Raw genomic sequence first — 26564 nt, forward strand, 5'->3', positions numbered from 1 at the left:
GGCCCAACAACATGCCAAATGGAACGCTCAGGATTGGCATCATGTTCTTTTCACTTATGAGTGTGGCATATGCCTTCAATCAGACAATCATTGAAGATGTGTTTGGAGGCAACCTGGTCAGACTGAATGCCTTGACACACTGTCCAGTGAGTGCAGCAAGGTGGAGGTTCCTTGCTCTTTTGGGGTGGCATTAAGTGGGGCCGACGTACGCAGCTGGTGGTCATGAAAGGCGCTGTAACAGCTGTGCATTACACGAATACCATCCTCTTACCAGTAGTGTAACCATATTGGCAGCATATTGACAAGGCATTTATCTTCATAGATGACAATTCGCACCCCCATCATGCACATCTTTTGAATGACTTCCTTCAGGATAATGATATTGCTCAACTATTGTAGCCAGCATGTTTTCCAGACATGAACCCTATCAAACGTGCCTGGGATAGATAAAAAAGGGCTACTTATGAACAACGTGACCCACCAACCACTCTGAGGGATCTGCGTGAGGAGTGGGACAATCTGGACCAACTGTGCCTTGATGAACTTATGGATAGTATGCCATGACGAATAAAGGCAAGCATCAATGCAAGAGGACATGCTACTGTGTATTAGAAGTACCAGTGTGTACAGCAATCTGGACCACCACCTCTGAAGGTCTTGCTATGTGGTGGTACAACATGCAATGTGTTTTTTCATGAGCAATAAAAAGTGCAGAAATTATGTTTATGTTGATCTCTATTCCAATTTTCTGTACCGGTTCCAGAACTTTTTTTGACATGTGTGGTCAAAATGGACAAGTGTGCAAAATTCCACAGAATCTCCAGGAATGGAGGTCACTCTAAGGAATATCATAATTATTTTCATGTGAGATATTATAACACAACCTGCATGAGCAGTGATGCTGGGCACTTTTAGAGATGCATTGATTACAATACTGGAAGAAGAGCAGTTAAGCTGATTTGGCAGTAGCATGAATGTGGTGTAAGGAGAAAAGTTAGGGCTTGACCAGATTACAGCTAATCATTCCCAAATCACTGAAGGATTTTGGAGAAGCTTGAAGTCTGACAGCTTTAGTCATTCTACTGGCATAAAGACAAAAGAGTTGTCCTATTTTCCAGAGTTTCATTCTTGTAATTGTATGAAATAAATTAAATGCAATGAAATGAAATGTCATTTGTAATTTTTGGTTCTTTGACCGAGGCTATTTGTTTATATAGATCATGTAACAATAACAGGGGGTGCAGGTAATTGTAAACTCATTATTAAATTGCTGATAGTATAAGGCACATTGTTGAAAAGGCTTCTGAAATTATGCCACCCTTTGAATGCTATGAAAAGCCTCAGATTAATCGTTCTGTGGAATGTGTTAATGCAGAACTAGGAGAAGCCTCAGGAGATGGCACATACAGGTGTGACTGATGTTCCATCCCTCACTCAGTTACAATGTAGCATAGTTACAGTATGATTGCTTTTGGTAACAGGATATTTACACATCTAATTATCAGAAGCATCCAATCTGATTAAAGTAGTATATATGCTATCATAGTGGGATGGCCTCTCTCTTTTCTTTTCTTTTTTATTAAAATGATGTGAAAGATGAGCTGTGGAATACACACTGCTACTGACAAAGACAAATAGTGCTGTTTGAACAAAGCCATGGGTTTCCTAGTAATATCCTCCACAGCTACACTTTATTTACTTTTTCACAATTATTTTCAAGCCCAAAGCCTCATTAGTGCTATTCAGCAATCATACAGAAAGTTATGTTTAATGTCAACTGCCTTGTGTAGTTCCACATAGTGCAGTAACTGCTTATTTCTGGCCTGAACAAGCAAGAGCATTTGATAAAGGAGGTCCGACCTTTAAACTCAACCATTGCATGCATAGCTCAGGTGAGAGCTGAGCAGGTTTTAATCTCACAAAGAAGAAGTATATGACAACCATATATTAAATGAAAAACACTATTTGTGGTCCAGTTGGATCAGTTAAAGTGGTGTTAGTACCTACATACACTAATCAAAAAAATCATTTCAGTATGGTTTGTTCTCAAAAGCATCTCTCATTCTACTGACATAAAGACAAGAGAGTTGTCCTATTTTCCAGAGTTTTGTTCTTGTAATTGTGTGAAATAAATTAAATGCAATGAAATGAAATCAACATTAACTGTTCAAATGTGTTGAACTTGAAAAGTAATGAATATACAGTGACAGTTGAATAATTATGCTAGAAAAGTACTAATTTTTCATGAACACACTGCCTACTCGTCTAGGGTTCCAAGTGGAGTTATTTATCCTCGTAAAAGGGTATTCAGCAAGCTACAAGCTAATATTGATTAAGGAATTTGGGATCATTGCCAAACCAAAAGAAAATTATAAATATACCTTATTTGCTACTACTAAAAGTTATTTTATTTTCTAGACTGAATAGTTCTGTTAGCTACATGGAAAGTAGCAATGTCCATTGTAAAGCTGCAGGGCAAGTACAGTAGCATGAACAGGCCTCAGAAGTTACTGCTATAGGTAACTATTATCTTTGAAAAACGCCAATTAAATAATTAAATATTAAGCTACAAATATAATATAAACTATTTAATATAACTGAGAAAGCAGTAGCTATTTTCATGCACGTGGTTTCCTTTTAATTTCCTTGGTTGCATTTAGTTGGTGCACACAAGATATTAATCAAATGAATGCAGTATAGTGGTGGAAAAACCGTATAGCGGTGGAAAAATCATAATTGTGGTATACAGATTAGAGTCTAACAGTTGATTGTTTTCAAACATCCATGAAGATTCACCTTCTCGATGAGCTCTACAGAATATGGTGAATGAAAGAATCAACTCCAAGCATTTAACATTAGTGAGCACTCTTTTTTACCATTGTGATTGTTGTTTGCAGCTGTCATTACTTTGTGCCATCTACTCCAGCTTTGTGAAATGACTGTATTTTGTAAAACCACATTCTTTTTTTTTTTTTTCAAAAATGTATTATATGCCACTGATACTTTCAAATAATACATGCTTTATTTTTTCAGCTTTTGGAAACTTTATAATTGATGGGAATGGCAAACCCGAGAGTCTGCCAACAGAAACATTAGAAAAACTGTTTGGATTTAATGCAGGCTATACAAATCATGAAGAAGTTAGCACCCACATGCGAAGAAGTCTCCTTTCTAGTGCATGGAGTGTAGCTGTGGTTTCACGGCTCTTCCAAGGTCTCAAATTATTCTTCCAATCAGGAAATAATATGCAGCAAGAGAAGAATAATTGTTGAAACTGGTTGTCAGAGAAAAAACAATAATTGTTAATAATAAGACACCACTGAACTTTTTGTTTAAATTTGAGGGTAAAATACATTGGTAGATAACACAATGACAAGACCACATTGTGGTGATGCAGCACCTCTAATTGAATTTACAAAGAGTATAAACTGTAAATAATCCCCCATTGATAAATAACTGTCACAATTTACTTTTGTCTTATTATTCTCCTTTTATCTCTTTTCCAATTGTTTCTCCATTTCACATCTCCTTTTATCTTTAATTTTCTTTAAGGTCCTCTGCCTGCCTCTTCTTCATTATTAATTTTTTTTTCCGATTTCATCTTGGTATATCTTTCAGCTGAATTAAACCATAGAAACTCCACGTAGGAATACGAACAATGCAGGAAAAGATAGATTCTACTTATTGCAAAGAAGACACTTTAAGTTGCATACAGACACAATTAAAAGACACTTACACAGAGCTTTTGGCAACAGCCTTCATCAGCAAAAGAAATACAGAGAAACGTGTACCATTCATACAAACAAGCACATGCACATGAATGCCAACTCCAGCAGCTGTCTGCTCTTTTAAAAATGTAGTCAGTAGCTTAACCTCCAGGAATCAAATAACTTGATAACCAGAAATGTTAGTCATTGAACTTTGCTAACAAATCATCATAAAATTACAGTGCTGCTTCACTGAACATTCTCATTGTTTTAGTATGATTTTATTCCCAATGATAGCAACAACAGTGAAAGGCAACAACACAAGTAATTTAAAAGTCCTTTGATGAAATATTATATGCTGTGCAATGCAAAGTCAGTATAAAATCAACACTATTAGAGGGAGGATCTTATTATTAGTTGGTAGGAGTAATACTGATTATGTCTAACAGCAATGTGCAGTGTTGCTGCATGAGAAATTTTAAAAGAATCCCTGATTTTGTGTCCCGTTATGTATAAAATTTCTGCAAAGAAGTTTTGAATTACTTGTGTTGGCTTTTATTTATTTTTGTTGTTGTTGTGAATAAAATTATACTGAATTTGTTCTTTAACAAGGGTACTAGGAATGATAATGTGGACAATTATGATGGATAGTCCTTATTATGTGGGATTGAAGTATTTTATTGAATATAAGTTGAAATTTAACAATTGAATGTTTTTAACGGTTGTGTACAATTGTGAGTGGTTTCCACACAAATACGTAAGTGATTTTCAAGTAAATTTTAAATGATCAGATCATGAATGTAAATGAAGAAAATCTGAGACTAATTTTTTACAGAATTGCATTTTAATTAGTTCCTTTTTTGATTAATGAACTCCTTCTGCTTTGCCTCTAAGCTTAAAATTCCCAATGAAAACCCATTGAGATACAAGTTACTATATTTACTACTGGTACTCCTCATTATTTACTTGTTCCTCAAAAGTAATATTAAGAGACAACAAAAATTTACCAACAATATGCAGCATAAAAAACAGAAAATAGATCTTCATCAAAAGCTTATAAAAATTGTTAATTTTTATTTAAAAATAATTTGCTATTTCTCTATGCATCTGGTCTCTTAGTATATGTATAGCTACAAATTTTCATTCATTTTTTCCCCATCTGAGAATATTCACAATCTACAGTACCAGTATACTGTGTATTGTGGCTGGAGTGGAACTTGGAGATCTGTTGTAGAATTTAAATAATAAATGCAAATAATTGTAATTCCTCTATGTTACTCAATGTATTCTTTTTTCCCTTTAATGAAATCTGGTTGACATACAGTAGCACAAAAACTTTGATAATTCTCTTTCTTTCATTTTACTCACAATCTATTCTATATTTCAGACATATGATGAGAAAGGCAAAATTTAAAATATGAAAAATCATTTGTGCTGCCCACAGTCTAGCTACAATAAAAATTTGGTAAAGTCACAGTAACTGATCCATAACATCAAGGTCATTCGTTCCCTGGTTGTATCTTCTGACAATTTCAAGCCTTCAGATTTCAGTACATTTTCCATTTTTATCACCCCACCTTCCCAGACAATCCTCATTCTGCATGGTAAAAATCTATCAGAACAGCTTTCTGTCAATCCATTTTAGAATTACATCAGTGTTCAGAATGCTAACATATTCCCTTTATCCCTTAGGTTCAATATTTGACTGTTTGTCATAAGTAAATGGGAAATTTCCAAAAGTGGGGGATTCCCAATGCAATTTATTCTTATTGTTACAACAGGTCATATTTTCTTCATATTATCTTACAGAAGTTCATGATGACAGAAGGACCTAAGCCATTCAAGTCAAGATGAGCATGCCAGAACCAGTTAAGCAGTTTTGCTGAACCCATGACTGAATTGTTTGCACTGGCACTGCTGTGCTGAATGTTGAACTGTCACCAAGAAGCTCTTTCATCAGGATCACAGACTGGTTATTTTCAATATATGCATGCAAGGCAAAGCCCTGATGTGTTCCAGTCCAAAGAGTGTTGGCTACTGAGATAGGGTCACCAGTGGAACAAAGGGAGACAATGTGCAACTGCATCTCTCCACCACCACCCTAGTAGTTATCCGTCGAAACTGCTTAGTCAGTTCTGCTACACCCTCTATTTTAATAATGCTGCCTTAATACAAAAGGAAATCAGAGGCTATCCCTGATTTTTTCACACCAAATGATATCCAGAATTCTCAAAGGACAAGGTTTTCCATTTACACATTATTTAACATTTAATTAACTGAATCTCCTGTTCATCAATACAAAATTACGCTCCCAGCTAGAACTACAATCACCTTGTTCCAGCTATGTCATACATTAGACCCAACTTGAAAATTTGTTTTACCAACTAACTGGTCTTTCCAAGTTATTTAATAAATGTGAATTATTTATTAGCTGAAAAAATGCCTTGACACATTTTTATTGAATACATGTATCCCACTCATATTTATTATCCCAATACATTCTCGGGTATCCCAATACATTCTCGGGTATGGTAGGTTAGTAGCACTAATCATTATAAATGCCAAATAAAGTTTTTATTTCTTCAGCATGTGTATGAATGAATGAATGACCTCCATTTTTTCTGATTATCATACATAGAATGTTTTAAAAAAGTCCCACATATTCATATAGAAGATAAATCTGGTCCCTATTGAGTTATAGACCATTTTACTTGAGATCAGTAATGGATAGTATTCAATGTTGTAGGCTGTCTTACTGTTGCAGTTCATTGTGCAATGAATTACCAGCACTATTGGACAGTGTTGCCCTTGCAAAAAGACTGTGTCTGTGCTTAATGCATGGTTCCTCACCATCCCTTTTTCTACAGATTGTGTGACGGTACCTCACTGCAACATTTGATGAATGAGATGACCGTACTACCATGGTCTCCTCATTCATCAAACCTGATCCTTTTGATTTATGGATATCAAGTGATTTAAAGTCATTCACATATGCACAAGCCATCAACAATGTGCAGTGGTTATAGGCACATATAACCAATGCATGTAAGAAATCCAAATGGATCCAGGTGATTCTCGAAAAGTAAATGATTCACTGTGAAGAGGGCTGAATAATGTGTCATGGTGCATGACCACATGTGGCACTCCCTGTAGTGTCTGCTTCTACATGACAAACAGATGGGAATTAAAGGACAGACTGGCTCATACGTCAACAGGTATTGGTTTCCAGATATATCATTACAGGAATGTTTCCTCTAGGTTTGATCATTACTACTTCCTGTAGGAATAAGTGATACTTTTATTTATTTAAACAGCATGTATCAACAATTGTGTGCTGATATATATAGTAATATGCTGTACTAAAAGTGCAGTGAGCAGTGTCACATCTAATATCTGCTTTTCTCATAAGCTGATACTTGATTTGGAACTGCCCTGAGTGGGATACATATTATGATATGGTTTTAGTAGGTTTGTTTTACAGACATGGATTACTAGGAAGACTAATGCAAGGAGAACTGAAGTCACAGAAATGAGGTTTATTAGAAAGCATGCTGAGAGAGAGAACAGAGTGGTAAGACGTGAAGTAGGACCGAAAGAAACAGTAAATGGCCAAGTTAACTGATATCAAGAAAAGTCACTATGATACACACAAAGAAAATCTCACAAATTAAGGAAGAGAGTTCATGGTCATGATACATGAATTGGGCAATCACTAAAAGAAAGACTTCTTTTGTTGTGGCAGGATCTTCTTGTAACATTCTGTCACCAACTTTCTCCCCTGCCTGTGAAAATATTCTGCTGGTGCCAGCCTACATAGGGAGAAATGATTGTCATGCTAAAATACAAGAAATCAGAGCTTGCACAGAAAGATTTAAGTACTCATTTTTCCTGCATGCTGTTTGAGAGTGGAATAGTAGAGAAATAATTGGAAGGGGCTTTGATGGACCCTCTGCTGGGCATTTAACAGTGAATTGCAAAGTAATCATGTAAATAACCATGTAAATGTAGTTGTAGAGGAAAGGTAGCCAGATGCTAGACTGACTCCAAAAGTTTCAAATTAGTTCAATTTACGTTGCTTTCACTGTGTTAAATTTAGCTTGACAATGCCCAAACAGTTTATAGTGCTTTAATATAACTTAATTATTAATGGAGTTTCTAACAGCTCTTTCACTTTGTTAGGTATCTTGAACTGATCCACATGCATCAAGGTTTTCTACAGGATGAAAACTTTGGAATATTGTGAAAGAATGAATAAACTGTATTTGTCAGTTCAATGCCTAAAACTTATCTATAAATCAGATTTAGAAATCTTTTCACAGTTCACCAGTAATAAAGTTGGCACTTGCCAATTACTACTAATGCTAGTATTTTCTGTGTTAATTACATAAAATTCCTCAATTACTTTTCCTCCACAATTTGTGACAAAGTAAGTATTTTAATATTAGAGTCATTGTAAAATTCTGATTAGTATTACTCCAGTGCTACCTTACTGGACTGAATTTGAACCTCATATTTATCTGTAATATTACCTTCAGCCTTTAGCATTACACACCTCAGAAATAATTTTCTTCTTGAACACAAGTATAAAGAACTGGACCCCTATTTAAGAGTAGTTGTAGTTCATATTCTGATCCAGTCATACAGATTTAGGTTTTTTGTTCTCCCTCCTATTTTTATGTAAATGTGGCCAATTTCCTTCTCCATCATTGTTCTACCTGAGTCTGAGCTCTATGTCTAATGATCTCATGACAAACAGAAAGTTAAAATATTCATCAAGTTAGCATACATTACATCCAAGTTATTATTCTTTTTCAAGTTAACAGGCATTACGCCTAATTCCGGAGTAGCATTGACAGTCAAAGCCTTCTTATCTTCACAAGCTCTGAATGGTGTAGTATTTCAACTGTATTTGAATATTTCGTGTTATTCCTTTCCAATTCCATTATATTTTTTTCTCTTTGGTACTAGCCCAATTAGATATTGTTAGACAAAACTGAAAGACAAGATTTATAATATTTACAAGGGATACATGATATAAATTAATAAGTTACTTACATCTTCCTTATTAGCACATGTCGTCAAAATGTTTTAGGATCTAAAACTAAATAAAACCAAACATATTGTTAATAACCATTATTTCTGTACAAAACACAATATTTAATAACTTCTCAATGTATTCCTGATGTGCTTTTGTTTCACTTATCAATTTGGCTCACAGTAAAAACTTATACTCGCATTTCAAAGACTGTGATTCAAATTCCATTTCTTAATGTAATTGGATAGATAAAAAGTCTACATACACGTATCATGGTACCTGGAGTTTCCATTGTCTGGTATTGAACTTTTCAAGCTTTCAGAGTCATTAACACCTTCTTCTGACAGAGGGGTTGAGGGGGAAGGAAGAAGAGTGAAGGAAATGGTCTCCTGAGGTTTAGGAAATGGGGAGGGTTTGGAAAAGTCACCCAGAACCCTGAATCAGGGTGAACTTACCTGACAGGATGAGAAGGAAAGACTAATTGTTCCAGACTGCACTGGATGAGATTTGAAATTCTGAGATCTTTAAAGTGGGAGATAGGGCATGTATGAGTTAATAAAAGTGGAAATCAAAGTTCATTGTATGTGGCAGAGGAAGGGAGGAGTGGGGGGGGGGGGGGGGGGGGGGGGAGGGGGGGGGGATAGATTGGTCAGAAAATAAAAGATATAGAAAACTAAAAGAAACTAAAAGGCAGTGGAGACATGGATTAAGACATGTTATAACATCAGTTCCCACTTGCATAGTTCTGAGAAACTGGAATCGGGGGCAAGATGCCGGATGGCCCGTATGCTAAAACAAGCATCAAGGTAGTGACTGTCATGTTGAAGAGCATGCTATACAGTATAATATTGTATGTTGCCAAGGTACATCCTGTGTCTATGGCTATTCATCCTAACTGATAATTTGATGGCAATCATCCCAATGCAAAAGGCCAACCAGTGTTTACTTAACAGCTGGGGCATGACGTGTCATCTCACAGGTGGCTCTCTCTTTGATAGCATATTTTTTGCCAATCACAAGGCTGGTATAGGTTGTGGTAGGAGGGTGCACAGGTCAAATCTTATAGCACAATTGCTCAAAAGGGTAGGATCCATAAGGTAGGAAAATGGGTGCAGAAGGAGCATAGGATATATCTATTCAAGAAAGCAGATAGAGATTTGCTTGATGCCTTCCTAAAAGACAGTCGCCATGCCTTCCAAATTAACAAAGTAAGTATGGGCCAGATGTGGCATAAATTCAAAGAAATTGAGAGATTTATATCAAATAAATTAACAAATGATGGAGATGACCCTCCTGGAATTCAAACTGGTCAGAACACTGTTGCAGAAACGATGAAAAAAGCCTATCAAATTTAAATGAATGCAAAATCCCCAAGGCTGGTGATATTTTACAGAAGCTTGAAATTTAGCATGGACTTCAATGCAAGATGTTTATAACCATTTCCACAAAAAACTTTGTCTTGAAATCTGGCATAAAATGCAAAAGAAATTCTGGTCATATGAAAAGTATCTAATGGGAAGACAGAGTTCATGTCTTCTCTTTGTGATAGCAATAAGAATACTATAGGTGACAGTACTGCTAAAGCAGAGTTATTAAATTTAGCCTTCTGAAATTCCTTCACCAAAGAAGACAAAAGTAAATATCCCACAATTCGAATCAAGAACAGCTGCCAAAATGAGTAATTTAGAAGTAGTGAAGCACACTAAATTACTTAATGAAAACAAGTCTTCTGTTCTAGATGTGTATTAATTAGGTTCCTTTCAGAGAGCACTGATGCAATAGCACCATACTTACACATGGAAAGTTGCAGAGGTCACACCAATATTCAAGTAAGGCAATAGGATTAATCCACTAAATTACAGCCCCATATCATTAACATTGATATGCAGAAGGGTTTTAGAACATTTATTGTGTTCGAACATTATGAGTTACCTCAAAGAGGATGGTCTGTTGACACAAAGTCAACAAGGATTTGGAAACATCACTCTTGTGAAACACAACTAGATCTTTACTCACACAAAATGTTGTTTGCTATCGACAAGGGACTGCAAATTGAATCCGTATTTCTAGATTTCCACATGGCTTCTGACACCATACCTTGCAAGATGCTTATGATCAAATTGCATGATTATGGAATATCATCTCAGTTATATGACTGGATTTGTGATTTCATATCAGATTGTAATTATTACCTGGTTATGGAATATCATCTCAGTTATATGACTGGATTTGTGATTTTACATCAGAGTGTGATTTCCAGAGTAGCCATGCAGATGTAGGAGATCTGACAAGGAGAGCAATGAGAATGTGGTCGGCAAAATATAGGACAGAATTGGTCTCATTTCAGAGCATAAATTTAAGAAGTCATGGGCTTATTGAAGTAGCATCTCAAATATTATTTTATTTTTTCATTTTATTTTATTTTTTTAAATGCCAGAACCTTAATAATGTGTGCAGGAAGCCAATTGGGAAAAAAATAACAAATTAAAAAAAATAACTGAGCACGCCTAAAAAGTTGAAACTCCTATGCTAGGTATTTGTTCAATAATTTTGTTGCATGTCTATGTGTTATATCATTCTTTATCACATGAATCAGGTTTTTGTAAAATAAAGGGAAGTCAACCACTCACTTGAAGCTGACTGATGTGTCACGCATAGAAACATGCAACAGAAAGCTGCATTCACATTAGCTTTTGAGCTCTTAGTCTTTCTCTAGCAGAAGTAAACACATACAGGCACACATGTGTACACACCCAGCTAACTATTTGTAGTATCGTTCCCAGAACTGATCGCGGTCCTCTGGTTTGGAGCCGAGTAGAAGGCTTAAACCAGAGGCTCAGACGATTCTGCGGAGATCTGGGGTGCAAATTTCTTGATCTCCGTTATCGGGTGGAGAAATGTAGGGTCCCCCTGAATAGGTCAGGTGTGCACTACACGCAGGAAGTGGCTACAAGGGTAGCGGAGTACATGTGGAGTGCACATGTAGGTTTTTTAGGTTAGAGAATTCCCTCCCCTCCTGAGACGCAGCAAGGTAGGAGTAGGCAAAATGCAACAGGGGATAATAGTATTAATGTGCTAATAGTAAACTGCAGGAGCATCTATAGAAAGGTCCCAGAACTGCTCTCATTAATAAATGATCACAATGCCCACATAGTACTAGGGACAGAAAGTTGGCGGAAACCAGACGTAAACAGTAATGAAATCCTAAACTCAGAATGGAATGTATACCGCAAAGACAGGCTGGACAGTGAAGGGGGAGGCATGTTTATAGCGATAAGAAGTGCAATAGTATCGAAGGAAATTGATGGAGATCCGAAATGTGAAATAATTTGGGTGAAGGTCATGGTTAAAGCAGGCTCAGACAAGGTAATTGGATGTCTTTATAGGCCCCCTGGCTCAGCAGCTGTTGTGTCTGAGCACCTGAATGATAATTCCCACCATGTTATAGTTCTGGGTGGAGATTTTAATTTGCCGGATATAGACTGGGAGACTCAAACGTTCATAATGGGTGGCAGGGACAAAGAATCCGGTGACATTTTTTTAAGTGCTTTATCTGAAAACTACCTTGAGCAGTTAAACAGAGAACCGACTCGTGGCAATAATATATTAGACCTTCTGGTGACAAACAGACATGAACTATTTGAAACAGTTAATGCAGAACAGGGAATCAGCGATCATAAAGTGGTTACTGCATCGATGATTTCAGTCGTAAATAGAAATATTAAAAAAGGTAGGAAGATTTTTCTGTTTAGTAAAAGTGACAAAAAGCAGATTACAGAGTACCTGATGGCTCAACACAAAAGTTTTGTCTCAAGTACAGATAGTGTTGAGGATCAGTGGACAAAGTTCAAAACCATCGTACAATATGCGTTAGATGAGTATGTGCCAAGCAAGATCATAAGAGATGGAGAAGAGCCACCGTGGTACAACAACCAAGTTAGAAAACTGCTGCGCAAAGGGAACTTCACAGCAAACATAAACATAGCTAAAATAAAGTTCTATGTACTGGCTTGGCAGAAAATCCTAAGAAATTTTGGTCTTATGCCAAAGTGGCAGGTGGATCAAAACAAAATGTCCAGACACTCTGTGACCAAAATGGTATTGAAACAGAGAATGACAGACTAAAGGCTGAAATACTAAATGTCTTTTTCCAAAGCTGTTTCACAGAGGAGGACTGCACTGTAGTTCCTTCTCTAGATTGTTGCACAGGTGACAAAATGGTAGATAGCGAAATAGACGACAGAGAGATAGAGAAAGAATTGAAATCGCTCAAAAGAGGAAAGGCTGCTGGACCTGATGGGATACCAGTTCGATTTTACACAGAGTACGTGAGGGAACTTGCCCCCCCTTCTTGCAGCTGTGTACTGTAGGTCTCTAGAAGAGCGCAGCATTCCAAAGGATTGGAAAAGGGCAAAGGTCATCCCCGTTTTCAAGAAGGGACATCAAACAGATGTGCAGAACTACTGACCTATATCTCTAACGTCGATCAGTTGTAGAATTTTGGAACACGTATTATGTTCGAGTATAATGACTTTTCTGGAGACTAGAAATCAGCATGGGTTTCGAAAAAGACGGTCGTGTGAAACCCAGCTCGCGGTATTGGTCCACGAGACTCAGAGTGCCAGAGACACGGTTTCACAGGTAGATGCCGTGTTTCTTGACTTCCGCAAGGCGTTTGATACAGTTCCCCACAGTCATTTAATGAACAAAGTAAGAGCATATGGACTATCAGACCAATTGTGTTATTGGATTAAAGAGTTCCTAGATAACAGAACGCAGCATGTCATTCTCAATAGAGAAAAGTCTTCCAAAGTAAGAGTGATTTCAGGTGTGTCGCAGGGGAGTGTCGTAGGACCGTTGCTATTCAAAATATACATAAATGACCTGGTGGATGACATCGGAAGTTCACTGAGGCTTTTTGCAGATGATGCTGTTGTATATCGAGAGGTTGTAACAATGGAAAATTGTACTGAAATGCAGGAGGATCTGCAGCGAATTGACACATGGTGCAGGGAATGGCAATTGAATCTCAATGTAGACAAGCGTAATGTGCTGCAAATACATAGAAAGATAGATCCCTTATCATTTAGCTACAATATTGCAGGTCAGCAACTGGAAGCTGTTAATTCCATAAATTATGTGGGAGTACGTATTAGGAGTGATTTAAAATGGAATGATCATATAAAGTTGATCGTTGGTAAAGCAGATGCCAGACTGAGATTCATTGGAAGAATCCTAAGGAAATGCAATCTGAAAACAAAGGAAATAGGTTACAGTACGCTTGTTTGCCCACTTAGTAATCGAGAAAGCATTACAGAGATGATAGATAAACTCCAGTGGAAGACTCTGCAGGAGGGACACTCATTAGCTCAGTACTGGCTTTTGTTAAAGTTTCGAGAACATACCTTCACCGAAGAGTCAGGCAGTATATTGCTCCCTCCTACGTATATCTTGCGAAGAGACCATGAGGATAAAATCAGAGGGATTAGAGCCCACACAGAGGCATACCAACAATCCTTCTTTCCACGAACAATACGAGACTGGAATAAAAGGGAGAACTAATAGAGGTACTCAAGGTGCCCTCCGCCACACACCGTCTGGTGGCTTGCGGAGTATGGATGTAGACATAGATGTAGATGTAGCTGCAGATTTGTATGTTCAGCTGTCTGTGTGATTGTGTTTGTGAAGCCAGCAGGAGTGGGCAAGCTGTTCTAGGCGCTTCAGTTTGGAACCACGCGACCGCTATGGTCGCAGGTTCGAATCCTGCTTCATGCATGGATGTCTGTGATGTTCTTACGTAAGTTAGGTTAAAGTTCTAGGTGACTGATGACCTCAGATGTTAAGTCCGATAGTGCTCAGAGCCATTTGAACAATTTTGTGTTTGTGAATGTGTGTACTTCTACTAGAGAAAGTGGAAGAGCTCAAAAGCTAGTGTAAATACTGTTTTTTGTTGCATGTTCCTTCATGCCAAGCATCAGTCAGCTGTACATGAGTGGTTGCCTTTCCTTTATTTTGCACATTATTCCAGCCAAGAATTTCCATTGCTGTTAAACATTACAGATTCCTTTTCTGGATACTTACCTCCTTACCATTCTCTGAAATTCATATTTGTATCCCCTCAACAATGTTTATGACCTATGTAGTCCATTTGTAAACACTATAAGGATTACTTCTATAGGTGATATTTGAATGTCCTTTTTTAAAAAAAAATCACTGTGACTTTTAATTTGATCAAATCCAGTGAGAAAGATATCAGGTAATGGTATCACAGATGCTCTTATCTTGTATCATGCCATGTAACAATTAGTCAAGCTCGACAGCTCGATGTAGGAACTTGTTTGTCATATGCAGCACACTGTGTGGGAGCAGTCTGCAATTTAAGACACAAAAATCACTAAAAAATTCTGGTGAAACAAAGTAGTTTTGGTAAATAGTAAAATCAAACAGTGGGAAATCCAGGATGGAATATAACAGTATTATGAAGAGTATAGTTGCTACTCACCATATAGTGGAGATTCTGAGTCACAGATAGGCACAATAAAAAGACTGTAGGAAAGTGAGCTCTCAGTGAACAAGACCTTTGTCGAAAATAGACTACATACACACACTCACACATCTGCAGCTCTCTCTCTCTCTCCCCCCCCCCCACTCTCTCTCTCTCTCTCTCTCTCTCTCTCTCTCTCTCTCACACACACACACACACACACACACACACACACACGCGCGCGCGCGCACGCGTGCGCGTGGGCGACCACAGTCTCTGGCAGCTGAATCGAGACTAAAGTCACCGCTATTTGGTAAATAGTAACTTAGAGAAAATTGTTTGAAACTAGAACTCTACTACTAAAATAAGACTCACACTAGAGGATAGTTCACAGTAAATGAGGAAGACAGAAGATAAGTAATTGATGTACATTCATATCCAACTGCATCAATTAATTTATATGATAAAGTAATAATAAATGGTTAGTCTAAGCATGAATGCCAGATGTTAGTTATAATACAAACAAAAGTACTATTCACTTTAATAAATGTCATGCAAGTGAAATATAAACAATGGCTAGGCACAAAATCAAACAAGCTGAACCAAGCCATTAATAATGAATCAAAATAAAATTCAGCAACCCAAGTACAAATACTTAATGATCAAAATAAAAAGTTGTGATTCTTGTTGTATGAAAATTCATATAATGTGGGTTGAAACAGTTAGAAATGGCTGGCAGATACTAACATTAGGCATCCCATCTACAATGTCACATCAGGTGAAATGCATCAGTCTACAAAGAAGACTGCTTGCTAAACATTGTCCCATCCTAGAACATTGTTTTGGTGTATGAGACTCATACCAGATGAGGCTAAAAGGGAATACCGAACATATATAAAGGAGAGCACGTTTAGTCACAGGTTTTTTTGACATATGGGAGATTGACATGGTAAATGCTGGAAATACTGAATTGGCACTCTTTAAGATAGATGGAAATTACATCACAGAAGCCTATTTACCGAACTCTAAGAAACAGTATTAAATGAAGAATTATAGGATTATATATTTGTGCAGTACAACAATATTGGTAGAGAAACACCATTAGAAATATAATTTCTTATATTTAATGTGTTCTTGGCAGTTTACACAGGTATACTACACAGAGACATATAACACAGAATATGTAGCATAGATATCTAAGAATACATATAATAGGCACAGAGGTATATACACACAAACTCGCTGCTGATACACATAACAAATATTTAGTTCACCAAATCCCAATGCCTCCCCTTGAACAAATATTATTATGTGCTTATAACATTACACTATCTCAAAGCACTATGACTGAAACTTTATTTTTTTACACCATACAGTTTTAATGATTTCTGGAATTTGTCTTTGCTGAGACACTTGATAATAAATCACAAAGTATTTTCTCTGTACACAAATAGTTTATATTATATCCTTCTGTTTTAGATGATACCTAATAAAATGGTGCCTAGTATGTATGTGCTTGGATTGAACACTTATTATATGGTTCTGAGTTAACTTCATAGCTCCCTTTCATCAGATCAATACTCATATGTGGCTCACTTCTTGTATGGTGAAAGATAAAGACATATAATCAGCATCAACAATACTCAAAGCGTCAGTCGTTTGGTTGTTGTAAGAATAGGGTAATGTGTGCGGGCGCACATCAAGAGTTGCAGCACCCATCTAGCAGATAATTATTTCACTTATAATTCTCCAGTTAAAATCTGATATACCCTTTCAGATGACATCTGGCAAGCTTGAGCAGTTTCAGACACTTTCAATTGGTGATCCTCCATGACCATTTTGTGCACTTTTGAAATGATTTCTGGAGTTGTTACACATCTTGGCCGACCACTGTGTGGATTGTCATCTAAGCTCTCCCAACCAAATTTAAATTCATTTGTCCATTTGGCAACAGATGAATATGAAAGAGCAGTCCCCCAGTGTATTCTGGAATTCAGCATGAATGTCCTTTGCTCTCATACTTTTGTTTAGGAACTACTCAGTCACTGTTCAAATCTAGATTTATTCCATCTTCACAAATCACTATGCAGGAACAACAGAGCCACATCATCACCACAGCTCTCTTTCAAGAGCACTGATTTGGCATGTGTTTACAGGCAACAGTCCAAAGTATATCATGTGAACAACTCATTGCGCTAGCACTGACCTCTCATGGTGATTCTGAGAACTTTTCAAACCACCCTTGTAATATGTTTTTGCCCATTAACTAGTTGCATATTGTCATCCTCATATACCATAGAGTCCATGCACATACTTAATTTCAACTGGTGTGTGTGTACCATAAAATTATTTTTATTTATCATGTTGTATGTATGGTTAAAATGCTTCTCCTCAAATAAATTTTGTCTGCTGTGTAGGAAGATTATAATTTCAAAGATGTAGCAAGTAACTGTTGCTAAGAAAACAATGCAGGAATGTACAGGTGGCTACTGGTTCAGTGTTTCTGTGTCACTTCTATCTTTGCCTGGCATACATGTTCTTATGTTAGAATTACTCTCTCAGTATGCTCTCTGTAAGCGTTTGTAGACCAGTTAAGTTGCTCTTCAACAGTTGTTTAGTGGCACTTGATAGGGAATTGTATGAGAAAAGTACTAATGAAAACAAGTCTAGTCGTATAGCAGTGCTTCTGCTGTTAATTAACTGATCAGTCCTCAGATTTGAATGACAGATATTGCAAATCATCTAGCAGTAGCCCCCTCTGAATATGGACTATGTATCTTGAAGGATAAAGGGGTGTTACATGGCTCTCACAGTTGGCTGTCATTATCATATGTTGCAGAGTTATCAGTTCTTTCACCCCCCTGCAGTCTTGTTTCCTAAGTCGACATATTCTAAAGGCACACACATTTACAAATGTTCACTTTGTTCAACATTACATATTTTGCCTGTTTACCTAATATCTGCATCCACTCCACTGATAGGAGATACGTAAAAAAGAATGAGAAGATTAATACAAAAGAAAAGGTAGCAGAAAGAAGAATGGTAAAATGAATAACCAGCAAAACGTCAAATGTGAGGAAAGTTAAAACAACAGGAAAAAATAAAAGTGAAGTGCAGTGGCTCAGAAAAGTGGAAGCTGAAGTTAAAAAAGTAAAAGAAATTGAGGATCAAGCTATATGCCACTATGTTTTGATGGGGGGCACCAGCAGTGGGTACTTTAACAAATCTATGAAGAAGCAAGCACAACTACAGTTCCACTGTGCCAACAATTCTCATCTACAGGATCTTTCAACTGCTCAGACCATTGCCTATACTGACACCTTATGTATGCGTATGTGTTACTGTAAGACTTTTCCCACTGTGACACTGTTTTGAATTATCAGTGGCACATGATGTGAAAGGTATTCACCCAAAATCTTAACAACATTGAATAAACTGCCACACTACTTTCAAATAAAAAAAAAAAAAAAAAAAAAAAAGATCTACCTTTGAAAAATGTTGGAACCTGCAGGATAGTATCTACAAATAAACATAAAAAGATTAGCTGATCAACTTGCAGTGTAAGTGGCGTCCTGCTTTATTTCATAAGTGAGTAAATGTTAACAAGTTCTAAGATCAGTTGAGCATAGTATTACTATTATTATCAATTTTGTTGATTAAATGAAATGTTGAAACTATATCATTCATTAATCTAGGCATCATAATCTGCACATGAACTCAAATATACCAGGATATTTCAGGGGTACTTCTCACCTGCACAATTCAGAAAAGCTGGTTTTGGTAGGAAGGATACAGGTGGCACAGGCTGCGAAGGAGCCAGTGAAGTGAAGCATGTAGCATTGGGCAGTATGTTCAGCAACTGGGTGGTCCAGCTGTCTCTTGTTCACAGTTGGTTGGTGGTGATGCCCAGATAGAATGCAGCACAATGGTTGAAGCTAGTTTGTACACCACGCTGTTTTCATTGGTAGCCCTGCCATTGATGGACAGGAGACAGCTGTGTCTGGGCTAAAGTAGATGCTAGTGTGAGTATGTGTGGGTTAGATCTTGTGTCTAGGTCTACCACAGCAATATGAACCATAATGAAAGGAGTTGAGAGCAGGGGTGGAGTAGGAATGGACAAGGATATTGCGTAGGTTCAGCTGGTGGCAGAGTACTACTGTGGGTGTGGTGGGCAGGATAGTGGGTAAGATATTCCTCATTTCAGGGCACAATGAGGGGTAGTCAAAACCCTGCTGGAGAATGTGATTCAGTTGCTCTAGTCATGGGTGGTATTGAGTCATAAGGGGAGTGGTCCTTTGTGGCCAGATAGTGGGAATGTGGGAGACAGTAGGTGATTGGAGAGACTAGGCACAAGAGATCTGTTTCTGTAAAAGGTTAGGAGGCTAATCTCAGTCTCTAAAGGCCTTAGTGAGACCTTTGGTACATCTGGAGAGGGACTCCTCCTCTCTATAGATGCAATGGCCATGGATGGCTAGGCTGTATGGACATGGGGGGCAGGTGGCAAAGTAGAGTTATTGCTGGTGGTTGGTATGTTTGATATGGACAGAAGTACTGATGTGGGTAGCCATCTTTGAGGTGGATGTCAACATTGAGGAAAGCGGCTTGATTGATTGAGGAGGATCTGGCGAAGTGAATGGAGGAGAAGGTGTTGAGGTTCTGGAGGAATGTGGGTAGGGTGTCCTCACTTTTGGCCCATATAATGAAGATATCAATGTGTCTAAAGCAGGTGAGGCATTTGGGATTCTGGGTAGTTAGGGAAGATTCCTCTAGATGGCCCATGAATAGGTTGTCATAGGACAGTGCCATGTGGGTGCCAATTGCTGTATCATGGATATGTTTGTGTATGGTGTCTTCAAAGGTGAAGTAATTGTGGGTGAGGATATAGTTGGTCATCGTGACAAGGAAAGAGGTTGTAGCCTTTTGGGCATTGGGGCAGGTAGTGTTCAATAGTGGCAAGGCCATGAGCATTAGGGATGTTAGTGTACAGGAAGCTGGCATTAATAGTGATGAGAAAGGCACTGGGTGGTAAAGGAACAGGAATTTTGGAGTCATGGGAGGAAATGGTTGGTGTCTTTGATATAGGAGAGTAGGTTCTGGGTAAGGTGTTGGTCCACAAGAGCAGAGACTCTCTCAGTGGAGGCACCATAACCAGCCACATTAGGACATCCTGAGTGGTTCGGATTATGGACTTTAGGAAACATGTAGAAGGCAGGAGTGTGGGGACTGGTAGGTATGAGGAGATAATATTCATGGGAGAGGTTCTGTGATGGGCCTAGGATTTGAGGAGACTGGAGATCCTGTTGTATTTTTGGAATGGGATCACTGTGGCAGAGTTTTCAGATGTATAAATCTGGCAGCTGGTGGACTCCTTCCTCAGAGATAACTGGTGTGTGATATCAGCTGTTATTCATAAGTGTAATATAACCATTTTCTGATGTACTCTCCCAGTTTCTAATTGGTTTTGGTGATGAAGAATGATATATTTAAATACTGAATCTACTTATTTTTGATAGTTACTATACAAAGTACTTATCTTACCATACATACATAGTCACAATCATCATCTCATCTAAATAGCTACATACATGTAGATACCATGTTGAAGCTGTGAAGCCTCTAATCATTTCCATTAATAAAACTGTAATCATTTTATACCACTTATTATGTAATTGAAGGTTGAAAATACAATTATTAAAGCATCTTTCTACACTCCTGGAAATTGAAATAAGAACACCGTGAATTCATTGTCCCAGGAAGGGGAAACTTTATTGACACATTCCTGGGGTCAGATACATCACATGATCACAATGACAGAACCACAGGCACATAGACACAGGCAACAGAGCATGCACAATGTCGGCACTAGTACAGTGTATATCCACCAATGCAGGCTGCTATTCTCCCATGGAGATGATTGTAGAGATGCTGGATGTAGTCCTGTGGAACGGCTTGCCATGCCATTTCCACCTGGCGCCTCAGTTGGACCAGCGTTCATGCTGGACGTGCAGACCGCGTGAGACGACGCTTCATCCAGTCCCAAACATGCTCAATGGGGGACAGATCCGGAGATCTTGCTGGCCAGGGTAGTTGACTTACACCTTCTAGAGCACATTAGGTGGCACGGGATACATGCGGATGTGCATTGTCCTGTTGGAACAGCAAGTTCCCTTGCCGGCCTAGGAATGGTAGAATGATGGGTTCGATGACGGTTTGGATGTACCGTGCACTATTCAGTGTCCCCTTGACGATCACCAGAGGTGTACGGCCAGTGTAGGAGATCGCTCCCCACACCATGATGCCGGGTGTTGGCCCTGTGTGCCTCGGTCGTATGCAGTCCTGATTGTGGCGCTCACCTGAACGGCGCCAAACACGCATACGACCATCATTGGCACCAAGGGAGTAGCGACTCTCATCGCTGAAGACGACACATCTCCATTCGTCCCTCCATTCACGCCTGTTGCGACACCACTGGAGGCGGGCTGCATGATGTTGGGGCGTGTGGCGAAAGACGGCCTAACGGTGTGCGGGACCGTAGCCCAGCTTGATGGAGACGGTTGCGAATGGTCCTCGCCGATATCCCAGGAGCATCAGTGTCCCTAATTTGCTGGGAAGTGGCGGTTCGGTCCCCTACGGCACTGCGTAGGATCCTACGGTCTTGGCGTGCATCCGTGCGTCGCTGCGGTCCGGTCCCAGGTCGACGGGCACGTGCACCTTCCGCCGACCACTGGCGACAACATCGATGTACTGTGGAGACCTCACGGCTTACGTGTTGAGCAATTCGGCGGTACGTCTACCCGGCCTCCCGCATGCCCACTATACGCCCTCGCTCAAAGTCCGTCAACTGCACATACGGTTCACATCCACGCTGTCGCGGCATGCTACCAGTGTTAAAGACTGCGATGGAGCTCCGTATGCCACGGCAAACTGACTGACACTGACGGCGGCGGTGCACAAATGCTGCGCAGCTAGCGCCATTCAACGGCCAACACCGCGGTTCCTGGTGTGTCCGCTGTGCCGTGCGTGTGATCATTGCTTGTACAGCCCTCTCGCAGTGTCCGGACCAAGTATGGTGGGTCTGACACACCGGTGTCAATGTGTTCTTTTTTGCATTTCCAGGAGTGTATAAGTTATAAAAGGGCGGTCTGTAGAAAGTTTGACTTACCTCTGCAAGTGGCTGATGGGAAGCAATAAAGCAGGGATACTGCGTTCATTACAATTCTTGAGAATTGCATCTACCACAGATTCAGCTATTTGCTGAGCATTTAGTACAGGTAGGTAACTGTAAAAATTAATGCATGACACAAAAGAAATCTCTAGATCGGTAGTTTCACAATTTTAAGGTCAATAAGCAGTCTTATAAATGAAATTTGGAATTTTATAATCTCCCTAAAGAGCACATCACATTTTCTTATGACATTAGCAAATGCATGTACATCCAAACTGTGTTGTTTCAATTATTAAATTCAGCTTTGTACAGGAATTTCATAAATACATCATGAAATGGAGAAGCCACTTTTATACACCAGCCTAATAAGTCACATGGCAACAGCCGTCCCTCAGTGGTAACACCAGTTTTCGTCAGATCACTGAAGTTAAGCGCTGTCAGGCTGGGCTAGCACTTAGATGGGTGACCATCCGGTCTGCCAGGTGCTGTTGGCCAGCAGGGCTGCACTCAGCCCATGTGAGGCAAACTGAGGAGCTATTTGATTGAGAAGTAGCAGCTCCGGTCTCAGCAACTGACACATGGCTGGGAGAGTGGTGTACTGAGCACATGACCCTACGTATCCACATCCAGTGATGCCTATGGGCTGAGGATGACATGGCAGCTTCTTGGTACCATTGGGCGATCATGGCCTGTTCAGGAGGAGTTTACTTTTTTTTATATTAGTCACATAGATGCTTTGGCCTCTTTATAACAGAAGGAGTGTACAATTTTCCACATTCATTTTTATATCGAAACCACTACCACACAGGAAATATGTTAATAAATTAAGTGTTACATATACTATTTTATGCAAGAACACATCTTAACAGAAGGTGGATGTATGACTTTATGACTTCTGAAAGCACGCAGGAATAACACAGCTGCCTATGCTTCTAGATTGTAAAACATGGAGGAGAGCTAAAGAGGCTTTTATCCACCAGTAATTGACAAGTGATTCATAATAATATTAGATTTACAGACATGTAAATCAAACTACAATGAAGGGTACAGGACGAAATATTGAGGAAGAAGAAGCTATTGCTTTATCATAAAAACTAAACCAGAACTCATATGTATCTGTTCAATAGCTCATTCAGCAACAGAATAAAACATACACAAAACAAAGAAAAAACATAAATCAGCGACTAAAAATAGTAATCAACTGCACATATCATTACACAGCACATAACACTTCACTTCACCACTCTCCTCCTTAGTTTCAATGATATTTTCTGCTGAGCTGGATATATGTCCAGATTGGGTAAGAAAGGGTCATGCATAGGCTGCTGGTGGTACATTACAGACAACCTCTGATGTCTGTTGTCACTGAGCTGTGGTGGGCGATGGAGCAGCTGGAGTGTTTGTTGAGTTTTTGGTGTGTGTAGATGAGTGCATACTGATGCAGAATGCATGGAAAGCTGATGTGAGCCTGTCAACAGTGATGGTGGTTGTTATACCAATAATATCAAGTCTGAATGTCTTGCCCTCCCTACTGATGACATGGTAAGATCAATCATAGGATGGCTACAATGGCTAGTGCACTGTGCCACGTCATGTGAATACATGATGGCACTTCCCAAGCTCATCAAAAACAAAAGGGTGACAGGTCTGCTGATCCCTTCCTGCAATGGGCCATAGTTGCCAGATTTGTGTACGCAGCTTTTGTACGAAATCTGATGGCTCAATGCAGTCATCTCATATGTTGGCAAAGAACTCAGCAAACAGTGGTGTGGGCTGACTATAAACAAGCTTCGCAGTTGTGGCTTTCAGGTCTTATTTCAACAGTACATGGAGACCCAGGAGGTACAATGGGGTTATTTTCAATTTGTGGTGTACATATTCAAATAAACAATATTTTTGCTGGTTGATGGTAGCTCTTATCTCCTTTGTACCTTGAGGGTAGTGAGTGCTATGAACAGGTATGACTCAAATTGTCTTCCCTGATGTGTTGTAATTCATAGAGGCACACTGAAACAGGTGATGCATCCTTGAAAGGATACAGCCATGACACTTTTGCCAGTAATGTCCGTGATTGGGAACACTTCAGGCCTATGTGTAAAACAATTGCTGGTTGTAAGGCAGTAGGTGTATCCTTCAAATGGTGGGAGAGGTCTTACAAGGCACAGATGAACATGTTCAAATCTATCATTTGAAGGAAGAAATGTGCCAAGAGGTGACCTAATATGCCGACTAACTTTATTTTGTTGCAGGCCGCATTTTTTCACACACATTGCTTGCAATTTTTGTTCATGTGTGGCTTGAGAAAAGTTCGCTTTGCCATGTTGGTTGTGGCTCATACTCCAGGGTGTGACACGTTCATTAAAAAAAAGCAAGCACTAATAATGCACCTTCTATGATGACAGTCATCCACTTAAAGGTAATAATTGGTTATGCCAAGAAATTGTCATATATCTTTAATTGTCATAGGCTGTGGGAAATTAAGCATGGTTTCTACTTTCTCTTTGGGGGCTTTATGTCTTACATTGACAGTATAGTCTAGGAACTCTACTTCAGCTGCTCTGAAGATGCACTTCAATGGGTTGATTGGCAGGCCAAGTACATGTAGCTGAGTGAAGATTTATCATGAGCATGACAGCTGTTCTGCCTCTGAGTCTGGCATAACCTGGATGTCATCGATATTCACATAACAAAACTCTTAAGTCTAATGTGACTTCATCCATGAACGTTGAAGTGGCTGGGCAACATTACAAAGTCCAAAATGCCTTGGAGTAAATTCATATACGAGGTGCATTCAAGTTCTAAGGCCTCCGATTTTTTTCTTCGGACTGGAAACAGATAGAAACATGCGCATTGTTTTAAAATGAGGCCACGTTCATTTTCAATTTGTCCCAGAGATGGCAGCACCGTACGGCAGATGGAATTTTACCGCCAGTGGCGAGAATGAGAACTGTTTTAAATACTTAAAATGGCAATGTTTTCCTTACTTGAACAGGCTGCAATCATTCGTTTTCTGAATTTGCGTGGTGTGAAACCAATTGAAATTCATAACAGTTGAAGGAGACATGTGCCAATGGAGTTTATGGATGTGTTGAAAGTGCGTTCATGTGTGCGACAGTTTAATGAAGGCAGAACATCATGTGACAACAAACCGAAACAACCTCGGGCTCACACAAGCCGGCCTGACAACTTGATTGAGAAAGTGGAGAGAATTGTTTTAACACGCGATCTAGTGTCTGTTGAACAGATCACCTCCAGAGTTGGCATTTCTGTGGGTTCTGTGTACACAATCCTGCATGACGACCTGAAAATGCGAAAAGTGTCATCCAGGTAGGTGCCACGAATGCTGACGGATGAAAACATGGCTACCCGTGTGGCATGTTGGCAAGCAATGTTGACGCGCAACGACAGCATGAATGGGACTTTCTTTTCATTGGTTGTGACAATGGATGAGACGTGGATGACATTTTTCAATCCAGAAACAAAGCGCCAGTCAGCTCAATGGAAGCACACAGATTCATTGTCACCAAAAAAATAATTTCGGGTAACTGCCAGTGCTGAAAAAATGATGGTGTCCATGTATTCCTTACCCATTGCGTTCCAAAGGGCACTATGGTAACAGGTGCATCCTACGAAAATGTTTTGAAGAACAAATACCTTCCTGCACTGCAACAAAAACGTCCGGGAAGGGCTGCACATGTGCTGTTTCACCAAGACAACGCACCTGCACATCGAGCTAAAGTTTTGCAACAGTTTCTTCGTGATAACAACTTTGAAGTGATTCCTCATGCTCTCTACTCACCTGACCTGGCTTCTAGTGACTTTTTGGCTTTTTCCAACAATGAAAGCCACTCTCCATGGCAGCACATTCTCCTGCCGTGCTGCTATTGCCTCAGCGATTTTCCAGTGGTCAAAACAGACTCCTAAAGTAGCCTTCGCCGCTGCCATGAAACATGGTGTCAGCGTTGTGAAAAATGTGTACGTCTGCAGGGCGATTACGTCAAGAAGTAATGCCAGTTTCATCAATTTCGAATGAGTAGTTAATTAGAAAAAAAATCGGAGGCCTTAGAAATTGAATGCACCTTGTAGTACAAACAATGTGCAGCTGGTGGTCTTAGCAACATTGTCTGGCGTACATAGTATTACACTCCATATAGCACTGCACTTCAAAGAGCT

The 26564-nt window shown here is 39.2% G+C and overlaps 2 protein-coding genes across 5 annotated transcripts in view; one reads left to right on the plus strand and one right to left on the minus strand.

Annotated features, from left to right (window-relative positions):
• LOC126284097 (DNA (cytosine-5)-methyltransferase 3B-like) overlaps window positions 1-3469 on the plus strand; it is a 338027-nt gene extending 334558 nt beyond the window's left edge. Inside the window, exon 17 of the mRNA XM_049982791.1 lies at window positions 3034-3469. Coding sequence (XP_049838748.1) covers window positions 3034-3272 — 239 coding nt within the window. The 3' untranslated portion in view covers window positions 3273-3469. The remainder of the gene's footprint in view (window positions 1-3033) is intronic.
• The window catches only part of LOC126278073 (17-beta-hydroxysteroid dehydrogenase 13-like), a 137327-nt gene that overhangs the window by 27881 nt on the left and 82882 nt on the right, over window positions 1-26564 (minus strand). Inside the window, exons 7-10 of one of the 4 annotated variants that reach the window (XM_049977932.1) lie at window positions 22389-22505; window positions 14824-15112; window positions 8494-8700; window positions 3001-3274 (exon numbers count right to left, since the gene is read on the minus strand). In XM_049977932.1, the coding sequence (XP_049833889.1) occupies window positions 15046-15112; window positions 22389-22505 (184 nt within the window). In that variant the 3' untranslated portion in view covers window positions 3001-3274; window positions 8494-8700; window positions 14824-15045. Of the gene's footprint in view, window positions 1-3000; window positions 3275-8259; window positions 8701-14823; window positions 15113-22388; window positions 22506-26564 lie in introns of those variants that run through there. The other 3 variants (XM_049977907.1, XM_049977916.1, XM_049977925.1) reach the window with 3 other exon arrangements.

Source organism: Schistocerca gregaria, chromosome 1 (genome assembly GCF_023897955.1).
Source record: "Schistocerca gregaria isolate iqSchGreg1 chromosome 1, iqSchGreg1.2, whole genome shotgun sequence".
Taxonomy (NCBI): domain Eukaryota; kingdom Metazoa; phylum Arthropoda; class Insecta; order Orthoptera; family Acrididae; genus Schistocerca; species Schistocerca gregaria.